Source organism: Takifugu flavidus, chromosome 22, assembly GCF_003711565.1.
Source record: "Takifugu flavidus isolate HTHZ2018 chromosome 22, ASM371156v2, whole genome shotgun sequence".
Lineage (NCBI taxonomy): Eukaryota > Metazoa > Chordata > Actinopteri > Tetraodontiformes > Tetraodontidae > Takifugu > Takifugu flavidus.
The window spans coordinates 5,367,751-5,385,634 of NC_079541.1; the positions used below are offsets into that span (position 1 = coordinate 5,367,751).

The window sequence follows — 17,884 nt, forward strand, 5'->3', positions numbered from 1 at the left end:
CCAGGAGGCCTTACTACCCCTCCAAAAACTCAACCTCTGTCAACCTGGGAGCAGCCAAATCTGAGGGATCTCCATTGTAACTTCACCTTGAAATCAGAGGCATTAAAGGATTAGTGTCCCGTGCAAAAGGGTCGGGAGAACTCTGCTCTTAATTTCACATGTGCATGTCCTTAAGCTGTGCATGCTCACTCATATTAGCCTTATAAAAGTCATGTGCGCAGCGTGGACACTTATTGACTGGCTGAGACAAATTGGAATCTTGAGGTTTAACACATGGGCAGGCAAATGGCCGGCTAGGATGGTATCAGCCTGGTCATGTGACCATGCAGTGCAGAGGTAATTAACCTCAAATCAAATTACTCTGATGGAGTGAGTGAAACACTGCGGCAGCTCTGTTTCATAGCTTCCCCTCAAAACCAGAGACAGCATACACTGTTGTTTTTATCTTCTTTCCATTTGTGGTGCTTTCACGGTAGAAATAGTTGGAAATTTAAATAAGCATATGAAACAGAAAGAAATAACCTGGGTGCACATTTCCAATTTGAAATAATAGGAATTATTGAGCCAAAAGATATATTCTTTTTGAGAAAAGTATGTGTACTTATCTTTTGGATGAAAGAATAATATGCTGCTGCGCGTTGTTCGACTACTTTAATCTGTCTAACACTGACCTCTACTGGCCGTAGTTATTATCGCACCATTAAGTCGAGGACAGGGTCTGGACAACACTGTCCCCTAAATCATGTCTTCTCTGGCTAAAATATTTATTCTATTTGATGTTAATTTTTGAACATTGCAGTTTCTCAGACCTGATATTAAGTCACTAACAAATAATTCAAATCAAATCAAATCAAATCTTTAATCATATAGCGTCTTATACAATCAAAATTGTTTCAAGGCGCTTTCCAGAATCCCAGGGCCTGACCCCAGACAAGCAACAGTGGCAAGGAAAAACTCCCCTTTAACAGGAAGAAACCTTGAGCAGGACCAGGCTCATGTAGGGGGACCCTCCTGCTGATGGCTGGCTGGGTAAAGGGAGGGGAGAGGAGAGGAGAGGAGAGGAGAGGAGAGGAGAGGAGAGGAGAGGAGAGGAGAGAGAGGAGAGGAGAGGAGAGGAGAGGAGAGGCGAGGCACAGAGCACAGAAACACACACGAAAATACACTATACAACGGGTCAGCGGGCCGGAGGTCATCATGCAGCTCCGAAGGCGGCGATACCTGTAAATGAATAGGGGGGGGGGGGGGAGCAGAAAAACTACACAGGAATCAGCATAACTAGTCTGCTTGATGAGGAGGAGGAAAGGAGAGGAAACCATGACCCAGTGGGGTGACAGAGTCCTGTCAGGTGAGAGAGGTGAGAAATATTTGATCACTGTTTCTTCATCTTCATATTATGTGTGTACATAATAGCTCTTATTTAAATCCCTGTATTCTTATTTTTCCAGCTTGAACAGTCAGATTAAATGCTCCTGTGGATTCTAAGAGGCCCTGCATACCCAAAAATAATCCTGGAAATACCGCTTCATTGTTTCGCCATGAAAGGTGAAATCAAGAAACAAAAGGATTAAGGATGAACAGGAACTTCCTGTCAATCAGGGTCATGCAAGGAGAAACATTTGGCCAACAGAGGCAAATGTGCAGGACATTGGGCTCAAGGGGGTTGCATGAATTTTTTAAATCATGTTTTGGAAATAATACTGTTCTCTGGGCTAATCAGCCCCAGGTTCAACATATTCCACCGCGCCTTTAAACGTGGCCTGCCTGACCTTTGGGTCCAGAGCCACTGACCTTGTGCTGCAAATTCCTCAAGCCTCCGGGGATGAGGAAACCATGAGTTCCTGCTATTACAGTGCTGCTATGGTGAGAAAGTGGAGCTCCCCCACAGCATTCTACGGTTTATTAAGCTCCTCATTAAGGCTGCAACAGATTGGAGTGTGTGTGAAGGGGTATAACATTAACAATACACGACCTGCTTGAGTCATGAGTCATTAAATGGATGCTCCACATGTGTGACCTCTAAAACGCAATCATTAGACACTCCCTGCCTGAAATCCATGCTACAAACCAGGAAGTGGTAACACACGTGTCAGCATGGCGTCACTCTAAAACCAGAGACTTTGTTTTTTTTAGATATATATCAGTCGAAGTTTACAAATTGCCCAAAATAAACTAGGAGTGTAACCGCGAGGGAATGACTCGAGCGTGGAGACGTTGTGTGGCTCCGAAACAAAATATTTTATCTGTAAATGAAGGCGAAAGGGAATCAGTGGTGCTTAGCATGTTAGCATCTCTTTCACTCTGCTCTGAATCCCAATCTTTTTAGTCTTAAACGAGCAATTTTCTGTGACAGAGTGGTCAGTTTTTTTGACCTTGAGCTCATCAGCTTGAGAGGAGAGGCCAAGCACAGGTTCCCGGGAAGATCCCAAAGAGCACTCAATAAATTTGGGACTTGGATAGAATAGAAATCCTGATAGTGTTAAATGTTGTGGTCTATTTTGAAACTTTGAAGCAAAAGAACAGGATGATGACTGAAGCACCGTCATGGGAAACTACAGAAGAGCCTTCAGGGTAAATCCAAGGCCAGTTCCAACGGGTTGGCTGCCGTGTGTGATGTCACCGCTGCGCTCTAGAAGCTGAGCGCAAATCGACCCAGAGCTCAGTCGGCGCCTGAAAACCTGATGACTGGTCCTAAATCCATGAGGAAGAAGAGATTCCAGAAGGATTCCAGGTTGTTTGAGCATTCCGCAGGAAAAGACGCAGAGGCGCCGTCGGTACGTGTGGCAGAATGGGACATTCTTCAGCTCTTCCTCTTGCTTTCACCTCTTTTTTTGCCATGTGCTCGTGTCTTTTATGAGCGAGACTCCTGGTGAGACGTTCGGGTTCATTTTCCGTTCCGCATTATTTTCGCTGACGACGTCGAAACGCAGAAGTTTCGGCGACTGAAAGTGACCAACTCTCGGAGCAGCTTCTGCCATTGGTTTCTCTGTTAGGGGGAGAACAATGGGAGATGTGTCTGTGCGCGCGCGTGTTTGTGCCGAATACAAGGGAGAATAGAGACGAGAAACATGCGGCTTTTACGCACCGATGCTGGACGTTTTCTGCGTCCCGGAAACGCGTGTAGACGCGGTTCTGTTGTGGTCTTTGGCGTGAGGTTTCCTTTATAAACCGCCCGTTTGTTTGTTTCAGTTTAAAGGCTTGTTTCATGATAAAATGTCTCCCCCTCTCTGCCAGATGTTCTTGACCTTGGACACGATGATACCAATCCTCAAGCTGTATTTTATTGGGACGTTTGTGACCGTTCTCGCTGTTTTCTACTCGATGGTGGACTCCATCGGTGCTCTGGCTCACCACCAGGACCATTCCTCCATGTGGGAGCTGGAAGAGATGAAGGCAGGGAAGAAGACTCCCTCCGGCTCCCGACCCGGGGGACGCTCTGTGGCCAAACACGTGGACTCCTGATGGGAAATGTGCTGATAACTCTACTCACTGGCAGCTTTACTGAACATTACTTGCACTTTTGTGCTGCGTGTTTGCTGCCTGCTGTTATGCTGTTTACACTGTTATGGCATATCTGATCCAAAACGGGTGATAATCTGGATTACTGACCAAGGATTTTGCACTAAAAGATTAGGAAGTTCCCTGAACGTATTTTTTTTATTATTGTTTTTACTTCTAAATAAATGTGAAAGAGTACAAACTTCTGCACGTTTCAACACGTAAAATGTGTGTTTATTGGGGTTTGCGGTGTCCAGTCTTTGATCAGATCCAGGACGAGGACATTCTGGATGCTTCAGGGTTTGAAATCAACAAATTAAGCTCTTGTGACCCAACAAAGCTGCTTAATGGAAGAGTTTCGAAAATTACGCAAGACGCCGCTGTCATTCTGGCGCAACTCTGGTTGTCTTTAAAACACAGGCAGCGATTTGACCAGTCAAAACACTGGTCTGGGTCAGCGCCCCCTAGTGGTGCTTATTGGACCACCGGGTGCTCGCAGGAGCCTCCTGGGGTGATCACTCTAGCTTCCTTTGACGCTCCAGTGCTTTAAGAGAGGCACGCAAGCAAACCCACACAGATTATTTACTAATTAACTGATTCTAGCATTTCCTTTCTCCCGCGAGGACTTTTTCTGTGTGCCTGTTCCCATCTGCAGCAAGTGTTTACTTGTCATAATGTGGTGTTTTTATCCAGCATCCATCTCTCTAGAGAGCGCGCTGCGCCAGCGTGGCTCCGCTAGAATCGCTCCTGCAAACCGCGCTCAAAGCAAAGGAAACTTATGGTCAAGCACCAAGGCACTTTTGTCGGCCCCCAACCTTTCACGACTTCATCAGTTTCGCCCGAACGTGCACTTGCAGCAGCTTGCAGGTGCGTTTCCATCATGCGGAGAACTCTCCGATCGCCTCAGATAACCGCGATGCGGGCAGAAACGCCTGACGACTGCGGACGCGCAACTTCGCAGGGCACTTTTTTATGTTAATGACCCGACCTGCTCCGTCCCACCCACTCTTTCCGTCTCAGCGGAGCAGAAGGGTCAGTGCTCGGAGGTTAGCGACGGCGTGAACACCGTTTTAATATTTCTGGGCCTGGATATGTTAAGGAAACTCGCGGTCCTATGCGGGGTCTGCGTCCTCCTCCTGAGGGCCGAAGGCGGGAGGACGGTAACTTTCCGCCGGACTCCACCTGGGGAGGAGCGGGGCCAGGTGCGCGCAAGGCCGAGCAGGGACGTCGGGGACCACAAGCCTCCCCGTGGCCCCCCCTTCACCTCCTGCCGGACCCCCCTGACTCCCACCGAGCACAGGGTTCTGGATGACAACACGCACGAGGTGAGATGCTCGGTGACGATGGTTGATGGTGAAAAACGGATCGTTTCCTGCTGCGTGAGTAGTTCTTCTTTCATCTAGACAGGGTTTAACGGTGACGATGGCTCCTATGTGATTCTCACGTGGGTGGGAGACGGTACCGGAGTGAGTATTTAAGAGCGGCTCTCAAGTTCTGGACTTTTGCACGTGAAATTACTGGTATTTTCCCAGGTTATCCTGGTGCTGTCAACATTTAGCGCGCCCATCGATACTTTCCTGGAAGGGGGGTCGTCGCGCCTCTATCGAAGGTGAGAGAAGGGAATTCAACTTTGGGGGGAAATTGGGCTCAAACTGGCGTTTTTCTGTCTGTCTCGTCAGCACGGATTCCGGGAAATCCTTCCAGGATATTTCTCAGAGGATCAACAACACGTTCATACGGGAGGAGTTCGGAGTCAGCGTTGGACCCGGCAGCTCCGTAAGGGGGAATTTTGGGAGCTGTTGGGAATTTGCGGCGGCGCCAACGCTAAGACGCTGCTTTGGATTTCCCAGGTGATTCTGACGGCAGACATCCCGGTGTTGGAAAACCGAGGTGGGCTCATCTTCACCTCCACGGACGCCGGCGCCACCTTCAAGTTCATCCTGCTGCCATTCCACCTGGCGCAGCCCATCACCTACCACTTCCAGAACCCCGACTACCTCGTCGCCCTCAGCATCGACGTGGGTCGCTGAGTCCTGAGCTAAAACACACACACACACGCACACACACACACACACGCCTTAAAGTAAAGGTAAACACTTCTGTTCCTTCCACTCGCAGGGCGGGCTGTGGCTCTCCCTGGACTTTGGTGCCAAGTGGACAAAAGTCCATGATGGAGTGCATTCTTTCTCCTGGTGAGGGAGCACAGGAAACAAAAAGCACACAAACGCCAGTTCAACATCCAAACACTCAAACTTTAGATGTCTGCGTTGGACTGAAGCCCCGCCAACGCCGCCGCTGTAGAGGAAGCGCTCGGAACGCGTCTCCTTGCAATACATATCTGAAATCTTCAGCAGGGCGTTGTCTCGTGGCACGTTTGTAAAGCGGTCTACTTCCTGTTTCCTGCAGGGGGGCTGGGATCAATTTATTCCTCAGCTACAGTCTAGTGGACACAGGTGAGATGGCGAATGAGACTAGATGGCCGTTTATGTCGCAAACTGTGAGGAGTGAAGTGGAAATTCAGTCAGAGTTTCTTGATGGGGAATCAATTTATGGGAATGGGACGAAGACGGGGCGAGCCTCAAGTCAAATCCTGTGCGGTTTTTTGACAGTTGAGGCAGATGAGAGGGGGGATCTGGTCCTGAAGAGGACTACTGATTTGGGGAAGACCTTCACCACCATCCACGAGGACATCTACAGCTTTGGCTACATTGGAGCGTTTCTCTTCTTTTCTGTCATGGAAGATTCGGTAAGATGGCGGAAGATTTGCTGTGGGGCCTCGATTTTATTGTGCACAGAGCATCAACAGAAGTGTGTCCCTCTCCCCCCTCCCCAGAGATCTCCTCGGGTCATGTACTTCTCATCCGACCAGGGAGAGAGCTTCAGCCGGGCGCTGCTGCCGTCTGCTTCCACCGAGCAGGTGAGAAGTGCTGAAGCACAGAAAAAGAGTTTCCCATTTTTCTCTGTCAAAACCTACTGACAACACAGTAAATACGTCATTATTCCCACAAAATGGCACAAAAGCCGGCATGCCAGTAATGAGGAGATCCTGTTTTTGGTAACTAAGGCATAATTTGACACAATTCTAAATCCTTGCTGTGTGATTCCAAGGGATTATGGGTTTATAATAACGTTTAGCACCGCTAGCACATGCTAATCTCCCACTTTGCAGAAGTTATTGCTCCATCGCAGCTTCTGGGTCACATGCGAACTCGTGATACTGTAGTTGCGTCCGTTGTACTTGTTGGAAGTCAATTGGTATCCGTGGTTACATTTCCTCTCTCAACCATGCCCTGGTGTAACCTCTTCACACGTCGTTCTGTCTGAAAGGTTCCTCACACAGCTGAGTTCTAAGTTCACGTGTGTTTGCTTGCAGTTTTATTCCATCCTGGATGGTGATGAAGATATGCTCTTCATGCATGTGGACAACCCAGGAGGTAACAGTCACACACACAGTGAAAATACCCCTGTTGTGAGGACATTTGCGGCCCTCTTGGCCCCGGTTGCTGTAATGGAAACGCTTAACGGTAAAAGCTGGACTGGTTCCACAGGTTCCTGGCATTGCTGACAAATCACTTTCTCTGAGAGTGTGCACTCAAATACAGCTGCACCCAATTTTTCTCCTTTTTGTTCGTTCTCACAAACGCGCCCCCCCCCCCCCCACACACACACACACACTTCATGCTTTCATTCATGTTTATCTCTACCCTGCAATATTATTATTATTATTATTGCTCTTCCCCAGCAAGTGCTCCAGCACAAAGTGGCTCAACTGGTGGGACTTTATCATGCAGAGGTGATAAATAGAGGCAATGCGGGGGGGTGCTTTATCTCTGGTAGGCCGGAGGAGAATGGATTTAGTTTACGCTGCAAAAAACGTGACAAACTGGCTGTAAGACGCACACAAACACTGACAACCATCACTTCCCTCAGCTTAGCTCGTCCTTCATGGGTTTTTCTGGTGTGTGTGTGTTCTTCTTCTTATCGAGTAACAAAATATTCCGTCTACTAGCAAAATTAGGACATTTGTGGGACATTTTGGCTGGTTCTTATAACGTGGGTTTAAGGTTGAGGTTAGAATTGAGTTTAGGTTAGAGTCTCGGGGATGTATTGTGCCTAGGAAAGTCCTTACTTGTGTGCGTGTGCGTGCTTGCGCATGTGTGTGTGCTTTGTTAAAATGTGCCAGTGAAGGTAAAGAGGCTTTGCCCTTCGCTGCAGACACCTTCTTCGGGACCATGTACACCTCAGACGACCGCGGTATCTTGTTCTCCAAATCGCTGGAGCGACACCTCTTCGACGGGCTGAGGAAGAGCGACTTCACCAACATAACCTCGCTGAGAGGCGTCTACCTCACGAACAAACTGGACCAGGGTCAGTGCCGGTGACGCCGCCTCAAGGACAAAACCTTTAGCCTGATCGGTGGAGAGATCCTCCTTGTCGCTGACGCATCGCTGACGGTTTCTGTTGCAGACAACCGTATAAGATCCGTCATTTCTTTTAACAGAGGAGGAACGTGGAGACAGCTCAACAAGCCCGACAACGTGGACTGCGACGCGCAGGTCCAGAAGGTACGTACCAGAGCCGTTAACCTGATGCATTTTGAGCCGTAAGAATGACGCGCGTCCTCCACCAGTGTAACCTCCATATTCACGGAGAGCACAGCCGCAACAACCGCATGGTTCCCATGGTGACACTGTCCGACTCCACCGCCATCGGCCTGGTTATCGCTCACGGTAACGGCTAAGTTTTCCATCAGTCTGTACCAGTAGATGTTCAGCAGATCTGATGGGAATCGCCTGGATTTGTGTTGGATCTGAGACACTGAGGTGTGTTTCCTGTCCCCTGCAGGGACCGTGGGCGACTCTCTGTCCTCCTCACAGCACCCCGATGTCTTCGTCTCTACAGACGGGGGTTACAACTGGAGGGGCACGCTGAGGGGCCCTCACCACTACAGCATCTTGGACTCTGGCGGACTGGTTGTGGCTGTGGAGGCTCACCACGAAGGACAAGTCAAGACCATCAAGTACTGCACTGATATGTTCGCTGGTATCATCTCGCAACTAATCCTTGGAGATCCCGTAGTAATTTTGTGGCTAATGTCTCCTTTGCCAGGTTTTCCACAGATGAAGGCCAGTGTTGGAAATCCTACAACTTCACTGAACAGCCGTTCTTCTTTGCAGGCCTGGCATCTGAGCCTGGCACCAAGGCCATGAGCGTCAGCGTGTGGGGCTTCAGGCCCGAGGATGACGGCCAGCCCATGTGGGTGGCGGTCACCATTGACTTCCAGAGTCTTATTACAAGAGAGTGTGAGTATTAATGCCAAGCATTGAATATTCACTATTATTTCAGTTTTTAATTGGGCTCGAGTGCCATCTAAAACAGTAGAGAGAGGCTGCGTTTATAATTGTGCGCCACCAGAGGGCGGTAGACGCTCCAGCAGGTTCTAGGAATGACATGAAACAGGGATGGATTCACTTGGAGGAGGTTGAAGCTGCGCGCTGTTCACTTCTCTACAACTTCCTCAGGTACCGACAGGGATTACCAAGACTGGTTGGCACATTCTGACCCCTCCGGAGGAGACTTGGAGAGGAATGGCTGCGTTCTGGGCGCCAAGGAGGTCTACAGGAGGCGCAAGAAGCAGTCCGTGTGCAGGAATGGCAGAGGGTTTGCTGTGATCAAGAAGCAACACTCCTGCCTGTGCACCAGGGAGGATTTCTTATGGTACACTTGTGTATTTGCTATAGAGCAGCAGTGTTTGGCTCCTTTGTGAAAATGTTCGACTTGTTCCCAGTGACTACGGCTACTATCGCCACGAGAACACCTCAGAGTGTGTCAGGCAGGCCGGCGGTGCGAACAAAACCTTGGAGCTGTGTCTGAATGGGGAGGAGGATGAGCTTTTCACAGCGGGGTAATATCGATGATGTCACTGGCAGCAACGTGCCTCACGAGTGTATTCACACATGCCGCCACCTGCGCAGGTACCGCAAGGTTCCCAGCAATCGGTGCGAGGGGGGATTCTCACCTCACCTCGCGATGCAGACCCTCATCAGACCCTGTGGCGTTAAACCCAGCCCAGGTCCACCCAACAGGCACTTTGACACCCCGGTCAGTGCGCCGCACCCACCATTCTGCCTCCGACATGATCCCGTGTTCTTAATGAGGGTGTGGGATGTTTGTTTTTTAGCACGAGAAGCTGGTGTTGATCCTGGTGTGTGCCGGGGCAGGGGTCATTGTGCTGCTGGCCGTCGTCTCTGCAGTCGTTGCTACAAGGAGGGCGGTTTACAGACACAGGTGAGCTGCAGAGCGCACCTGCGCACCCCTGCTCGGCCTTTGGTTTCCACGCTGACCGATCTGGTTTAATCCCGCCCCCTATAGGACAGTGCTGTATCGCTTCTCAAACCTCCGGATTCAGGAGGAGGAAAACGGCGTCACAGCCGATCTCACTAGCACCGCGAGCAGCAATGGCACGGCCGGCCAGCCAGACTCGGATGACGTAAGAGCTGTTTAGTAGCATTTAAGCTTCTTCTGTCAATCACAATCCATTCTCTACCTTTCTCTCTCTACAGGATCTTATTGCATGACAAATGAAATAAAAGACACGCTCACGCCCAAGAAGTCGAGCCACGACAAGTCATCAGACCTTTTCCAGATGACGGCAGCAGTGCTTATGGGATGTTTCGAGGGCCTATATGAGAAGCATGATAGTTTTAATTTATTGAAATCACCCTGTTGTTTTTGCTTCGCTAACAGTCTGATTTGTACAGTATTTTTTATTTCACTTTTACTGTGTGTTACACACTTTGTCTCTGGATGTCACCACATGTGGAGAAGCCAGGAAATGTCCATTAAAAACAAACAAATAGGCCTTTTGTGTGTGTTAATTCTGTATTCATTCATTTAATTTCTATGGCTTTGTTCCCTGCTCATTTGTGTTGTTGCGTTTTTCTTTGGCCTTTTGTTTTGGTTGCTTTCTCTTGAACTCCTCGTCTTCTTTATACAACCTCTTTTTGTTCACTATCTCTTCACTCTTCTGGTTCCTCCGCGCTTCCCTTTTCTATTTCCGCTCAGAAGTAGTTGCCCTTCTTTGGACACAGGTGGCGCTATAACACCCCATCGCATTAAAAGCAGGCAGCGAAGAAGAAAGGGGCACTGACGGCGAAGGGAAGATCGTTAATAAAACAGATATAACACTCAACCTGTCTCTTCTAACACATTCATTGATGTCTTATACGAAAACTAAATGAAGAAACACGGTAATAGTAAATAATTTGTACATATGATGATTACAAATATAGAAAATTAAACTGATTTCAAAGCGAGATTAAATGTTCACACTTGTTTTGACAGAGTGGAACCTCTTTCCTTCCACTGTACCTCCTGTTGCGCTTCATGTTGTAGTGTCGCTAAGTTGTGTTAGAGACGAGAATTGCGCTCCACAGAAAACACTCCTTTCCTTTGTAATTTAACAGGTATGTATTAACATACTTACATTCATTCTCATTTAATTATTTAATTACAATTGCTGGACCAAGACAGAGATCACCACAAAAGGTTACGCGCCAGTTTTACGCTAAAGTTGACGCATGTTCCCCCTAGCTTGTCCAAATTTATGTTTCTGACATGTCTAACATCAGTATTCCTCTTTCGATTTCTGAGAAATCAACCTAGCTGTTCAATTCCGTTGCGATTTTAGCCTAAAACGACATTCATATAGAACAAAAACACATTTTTCCATCACCGCTTGCAAACGTCGCTGCAGGATTGCAAAGATGGTCCGGGCTAGTGGTAAGTTTTCGATATTTCCATTATGAAGCATTGATATTGTGAATTATGGGGTAACTGTCGGTAAAATTTATTGCTGTATGTTTTCAGGCATCATAAAATTGGCAGTGCTCGTTCTTGCTTTCCTCCTTGCTGTCTTTGTGGCTTTCCAGCTGTTGGAAATTAACATGGACTTTGGAGCTTTGACGTGTGAGTATAACCTCTGTTACAAAGGAACTCGTCTTATCTACTGCTTTATTGACTTAGAAAATAGATGCTGCCTAGTTTATCTTGACTTTTTTCTCTTCCTCCTTTAAAATCTGCATATCTTTGGGTCTTTCAGCCAGATCCCTGCCACAAAACGAAGAACGTAAGTGTAATTTTAAATGTCCTCTATTATTCCCTCTTTTGGCAAAGGTCTGGTCCACGTCCCCTCTTTTCTCCTCTCTACACCGACTCACTGAATTTTACTCTGTCTTCTTTCTATGAAGCAACAAAGCATGTCAGATATAAGTGTGGACTGTCCAAAACTTGTCCCAATGGACACTTCAGCTTCAAGCTGGCCAGTGGAGCCGCCACCGTGGTGGGACCCAGGATGTGCCTCGAGGACAAACTGTAAGCCAATAACACCGCCTAACTCCATATTTTGTTTATTCAGGGGCACACCTTCCGTCCAGCTCTAAATTCCAAAGTCTTTGATAAAGGTGGCAAAACTAGAACCATTTGTCAACATTTTCCAGGAACTGCTTTCACGCCAAACCGACTGTAAATGTACCGTGTTGCCACATCACCCGTCAGAAACGGCCGTACCCTGACCGTCTTCTCTTGCTCCTTTTAGACTGATGAGCAGCGTGAGGAACAACGTGGGGAGAGGAATAAATATCGCCCTGGTGAACGGTAACGTTACCAGCCGCCCTAAACACCTCGCTGTCGGGTGCAACTGGGAGTGTTTCGCTACATTTGCAGCTTTGAAGCACTCGTAGGAACCACCTGCTGTTGGAAACACACACATCAGTCAGATTAACTGGCTGCTTTGTCCTTCCTACAGGTAGAACAGGAGAACTCATTAAGACAGAGGTTTTCGACATGTGGGCAGGAGGTGCGCTTGATTTGTGCTCTTCTAGTTGGGGTAATTAGGCACATAAGTGGCAATCACTGTCTTTTTGGTGCAGATGTGGCTCCCCTGATCACGTTTTTGAAGGAAATCCAGGACGGGACGATTGTGATGATGGCCTCCTTTGATGACGTGTACACAAAGTGAGACCGAGAGGAGAGGACGGCAACGTGTGTCGCTCCGCGTGTAGCCCGGAGATAATATCTGCCGTCCTATGTTTTTGTTACTGCAGGCTCAACGATGAGGCCAAGCATCTCATTTCTGATCTGGGCAGCTCGGTTATCAACACTCTGGGCTTCAGGGATAGCTGGATCTTTGTAGGAGGGAAGGGCATCCGGACAAAGAGTCCTTTCGAGCAGGTAATACGATCAGCGGAGCCCATGTTTACATTTATTCCACTAACGCAACACAGGCTAAGAGCTGTGGGGCTCGTCTTTAAGGAAAGCTTAAGGAAATGTCCTGCATATTAGTCAAAGAGTTTAACCGTCTTTGTTGGAGTCACACCAGTTTGGCAAGTTTAAACAATAAGAAAAGCCCTCCTGAGCAGTGTGCAGGTGTATAAGCTGTGGTTACAGGATCACGTTCCGCTCCTTAAATGTCTCTTTAAGAGATGTAGTTCTTGTCAAGGTTGCTATGGAGATACTGTGCACAATATTTGCAATGTCGGCTCAGAAATCAGTCCGGATTCTAAAAGAAAAGGCTTTTCCCAGTACTGGCCTGGATCATGTGACCTGATCGCAGCTGCACACTGGAGCAGACAGACGCAGATGGGCCGGGAGGCCGCAATATGGCCGCCGCAACCTAATCTGATGATGAGGTCATCGGGGCGGCGGTCTCCATTTCCAGCTCACATCCTGACTCTTCCTCTAATTGCAAGCCTTTGGCACATCCCGCCGATAACGTCACATTAACGATGCAGCACTTGCTCAGCGGAGCGTCGATGCTGGAGGAAGGGGGGGGGGGGGGTTGCATCCGCACTCGCCACGCCTTCACCTTTGCTCGGCATGTTTGGTTTAACATTGACCCCCCTGTGTCCCGTTCCTCCAGCACATAAAGAACAACAAGGAGACCAACAAGTACGACGGCTGGCCCGAAGTGCTGGAGATGGAGGGCTGCGTTCCTCAGAGGGCGGACTGATCCGAAGGCCCCCCCCCCTCCCCCCTCCCCCCTCCCCCCTCCCTGCCTGCAGCCCCGTCCTGCTGTCCCCACAGACTTTTTCTTGGTGGTGAAGATCTTTTTTTTCCAGGTCTTAACAGTTTGACCCGTCTGTGTGGAACCCCCCTGGAAAGAGAAGCGCTCACTGTTCTGGGCTCCTTCCGTTTAGATTCAGCCCCTTTCGCACATGCGCCACGGGAGAGTGTGTGTTCACACATGCTGGGGTCGCACCATGCCGGACCACACTCTCACATGCCTGAAGACCACGCGGGCAGACTGCAGGTGGACACACACTCTCCCTTCTCAGGAAAAACTTCACACATGCAGCTGCCTCAGATCAAACCCGGCTATAGAAGCATGTGTGAAAGGGGCTTTTGGTCAGAAGGGATTTGTTTCAGTTGGAATGCTATCGCTGTTTCTGCTTCAGATTTAGCCGTTAGCGTTGAATTATTGCACTGTTGATGGATATAATAGCCATTTTTTTAATCAAGGGCTACATTTCCCTCACTTTTTACTTGCCTTAATTAACCATTTCACTGTTCGCGTAGTTCTTTCCTATTTTTTTTTTTGTTAAAAATGCTAAACAAATAACGTGGCTTTAAAGGAACTCTGTTTTATGACTTTATAACCAAATGTATCCCAATCACTGTGAAATTGGTAAATATGTAGCAGATCGTCCAGAATTTCAAGATATTTAATAATAGTTGTAATTCTAATGATATTAATATAATTTCTTAAAATAAATTTTGATTTGAGATGTTTTTGATGTGGTTCTTTGTCACTTACACTACAAAAAATAACTTTACATGCACGTTTTTTTAAATCTTGATCCGAGATGGGACTTTTTTAAATTGTTTTAGCCATTTTAATACAAAAATGGGATATTTTTCCTGATTTAGTCTATGCGTGGCTTCTATCGGCCAACAGAGGGCGCCGTCAGCACATTTAACTTGTCAACATAGTTTCAACATGAAGCACATGAAGTGGTTCATTTTCTCACCTGTGCTGTTCACACATGCAAATCTCAGCTGCTCAGGAGGCTCCGAACAAGAGTATTTGACCTGCGTTTTGCACCAGTTCATTCCAAATCTGATGGAAATGAGGAATTCCAGCCAGCACGGCGTGTGTACAGTTGCACAGTGTGAATGCATTTTATTTCTGCACGCTCTCACGTGCACGTCAATCCAATTTTGTGAGTATCCACGGTGGCCTCCTGCTCATGTGTGGCATGTGATTCCTATTCCATGACCTCCTCAGCACAGACTTCCTTTATTATTAAAAGAATTCCTCCCCAACATGTCACATGTGCACGCTCTGGTGAGAGGCCTCTTTATTTGGTGGCCATTTTAAAATTTTTCCCGCGACTTGTGGTCTGTGCATGCTGGCATCGTGCACCCGATGCTTTCGTAAGTGCGTGTGGGCTGAAGCTCCTGTGGATCCTTCTCAGGGCTGAGCTGTGGGAGTCAATCGTCTCCAGTTCCCCTTATATAAGACGCGCTTTATGATGCATTATGGATGGAGGAGGAATATCTCCAGCCACATAAAGTTCTAATTGCGAGGAGCTGCTGGGCGGGGCTGCATAAACACATGGAGGCTATAGTGGGGGTGCGGGACGATGAAGTTGGGTCTCTTTCCTCCATCTTCCCAAAATAAATCTGCCGATCAAACAAAGGGGGCCCCCCTCCCAAAGTGCTCAACTATATAATGTCCCTGTCCCTGACCTCTGACCTTCCACCCCCAAGGCCACTTTAACACTCCCATTTGAGACTGAAATGCAAGCTCATTTTCTGTGCACGTCGTCGCCACCGCCACCACCACCTGTCTCCCGTCCCTCATTCCTCTGTGTCCAACAACAGCTGAGTCCTGACCCCTCAGACGCTCCTGGTTATCTCTGCACCAGCACAAGCACAGCGAACCCTAAAAAAGGCCGATAACGGCACCACCCACGCCATTGGCTGCAGAAGAATAGCAAACAAGTCTGGGGCCCCACCTGCTGGAGCTCATCTCTGGCCTTGGGAGCCTCAAGATAACGCCGCTGTCCCACTCCTTGTATCTGTCAGATATTGAGCCCCACCCCTTGTTTACACCCAGCTCTAAACACTCCAACACCCCCGTCCAGGCTCCAAGGATCCTCCACTGCATTCCTGTTTGCTCGACATCTCAAATGTGTTTTGAGCATCTCCGCATGGGTGGATATTAACGCTCAACACCCCCTCCCTCCCAAGACTCCATCCCGAACTGCCAAGCTTATAGATTTTCACGTAAATGTCATTTCTGAACAATTCATGACGTTAAAAAAAGAGTCCATGTAAGAAGGTGGAGACAAAAGTTCTGCTCTGGTTTGTCTTAATCGCAACCCTTAAAACAACTGGGGGGGATTTGTATCGTATCTCCGACAACAAATCTTTGCACCAGCTAACGTGCAAAGACAACAGTCCAAATAAATCCATTACTTGGTCAGAATAGCAATTAAATTTGCAAGCAAAGGTTGTAACTTTTAGCCATAACACAAGAAAAGCTTCTAATGGTACAGGTTGGCTTTTAAAAGGCCAGGGAAATAGACAAAACGTCTTTTTCTGTGATATCTAGGATATCCGTCAACCTGAAAGCTGGGATTGAATCTGCAAAACAACCTTAGAGGGGAGCAAAGTGAAGCCACAAGTTGTGAAGCCACATTCAAGTGAAAACGGAGACGCCTAGTGGCAGCCTGGCAGAACAGCAGGCGCTCAAAGTTTCTAATGCCCTTAAAGTCGCAGCGTGTTTGCAGGAACGTGAAAAAGATAAGGGTCAAATTAACATATTCGGGATGATTAACGGTCATATTTACATTTGACTGGGTTGTCGTGGACTTCACACTTTGCTACGATGCAAAAACACTGAGATAACAACTGTGTTGTTGTGGAGTCCTGCACAGCCGATGCCCCCCCATCCCCCCCCCCCCTGCTTTGGGCTCAGGGGTGACCTTGCTGCCCTTTGCTTCCCACCCCACAATCCAGTAATTGCCTCTGTAACACACACACACACACACACACACACACACACACGCGCACTAATCCAGACAGCTGTGTTTACACTCAGTGGGTCTGTGGGAACTTTCCGCTGACCTCAGCACAGACATCTGACTCGACTGGATCGATATCTGATCACATGGTCCCTTTCACGCCGTCCATAATGCTCTTAACCAGACACACAATCAGCCAGATGGCCCGCTGGAAGATTTCTCTCTCCGATTGGGCCGTCATGTGAAACAGCGCTAACCTTTTCACCCCAGCTAACTGCTGCGCGCACACACACACACACACACACGCACACACACGTCCCTCAGGTTCTCGGCACAGAACAAAGGCAGCATTCACAGTCGACTGTCTCTCAGCTACCTCTCGCTCTGGCCTAGGGAGCTGGCAAACGCACCCCTAACAAACCAGTTTGAACGCAATAACAAAGATCCCTCAAACCGGTTAAACATCCGCGGTGTTTATGTTAAGACGAGTGTCTGCGGGGGTTGTTCGCGATCACGGAGAGCGCCCTGTGCGTGCACGGTGACTTAAAATGACAGTGTTTATACTGGGACGTCAACACAGCTGGCCCAGCTGGACGGGCATCAGAGCAGGCCCTCAATATGGCGACCAGGAGGAACAGGAAGTGGCTCAGGGTGGACAGGAACAGAGCACGGTTCTATACTCCTGCAGGCCCCTGCAGCTTTTTCCCCCCATAAAGACCGACGCCTCATTAATCTCATTGCATCACTCCGCGTCCCCCGTTGGCCTCGCGCCACCGCACGCACACGAACGCAGCACATCGTAAATACGCGATCATTCCGCTGAGCCCATGTCAACATGCTTTAGGTGTGTTTTCGCAGCCCAGGAATTTGTTTCTCCGATGGCGGAGTGAAACTTCCCGTCCCCCCTTTTTATACAAATATAGGCAAAACCGGCTCTGTGGGGCAAATGCAAGCGTCGGGTTTTCCAGACTCTTATTTTTTTCGGCCCACTCACAAATCACGGATTTAACTCACCCGCTCGGCTTAAACCGCTAATGCGACGGAATTTTCTTTTTAGAAAAATGCACATGAGCGCGCGGATCAGACGGCCCCGTTAAATGGAAACGTCCTCTGGAAATTGTTGAAGGGAACCGGTTCCTGGCCCACAACCTCTGAACTTCTGCTCTGTAAGACGTGTTCAGGGGGGGCCCTAAAACAGGGCGGCGTCCCGCACCGCTGTGGTTTTTTCGTCCCTTTTATCGCTACGGTTTATAGAGGACGTCTCTTCTTGTGAAAAACAAGATTCCAGGGATGTTTTGACTGGATCCGTCTCAAGGTTGCGAGCAGAAACTATGAAAACTGGGCCCGGCGATGGCAGCCAG

At 48.5% G+C, this 17,884-nt stretch overlaps 2 protein-coding genes across 3 annotated transcripts; both read left to right on the forward strand.

The window, feature by feature from the left end:
• The first annotated feature begins 4,376 nt into the window (after nt 1-4,376).
• On the forward strand, nt 4,377-10,357 carry si:dkey-159a18.1 (sortilin). Of its 2 annotated transcripts, none has more exons than XM_057021906.1 (21): nt 4,377-4,820; nt 4,899-4,961; nt 5,028-5,104; nt 5,175-5,271; nt 5,346-5,513; nt 5,614-5,687; nt 5,902-5,948; nt 6,105-6,241; nt 6,329-6,412; nt 6,869-6,929; nt 7,711-7,863; nt 7,963-8,060; nt 8,126-8,225; nt 8,341-8,538; nt 8,673-8,798; nt 9,018-9,213; nt 9,284-9,400; nt 9,471-9,597; nt 9,677-9,783; nt 9,868-9,985; nt 10,059-10,357. In XM_057021906.1, exons 1-21 carry the CDS (start codon nt 4,587-4,589, stop codon nt 10,071-10,073), a joined length of 2,397 nt encoding a protein of 798 aa, XP_056877886.1. In that variant the 5' UTR covers nt 4,377-4,586; the 3' UTR covers nt 10,074-10,357. The 2 variants fall into 2 exon arrangements, with proteins under 2 accessions (XP_056877886.1, XP_056877885.1); XM_057021905.1 differs by having other exon boundaries at nt 4,382-4,820; nt 8,341-8,515; nt 8,605-8,798.
• Nucleotides 10,358-10,851: 494 nt separating this feature from the next.
• fam3c (FAM3 metabolism regulating signaling molecule C) lies at nt 10,852-14,283 on the forward strand. The gene is made up of 9 exons (XM_057021911.1): nt 10,852-11,277; nt 11,365-11,463; nt 11,597-11,623; nt 11,745-11,868; nt 12,092-12,150; nt 12,302-12,352; nt 12,426-12,510; nt 12,600-12,726; nt 13,415-14,283. The coding sequence occupies exons 1-9, from the start codon at nt 11,262-11,264 to the stop codon at nt 13,502-13,504; spliced, it is 678 nt and encodes a 225-aa protein (XP_056877891.1). The 5' UTR covers nt 10,852-11,261; the 3' UTR covers nt 13,505-14,283.
• The last annotated feature ends 3,601 nt before the right edge of the window (nt 14,284-17,884 follow it).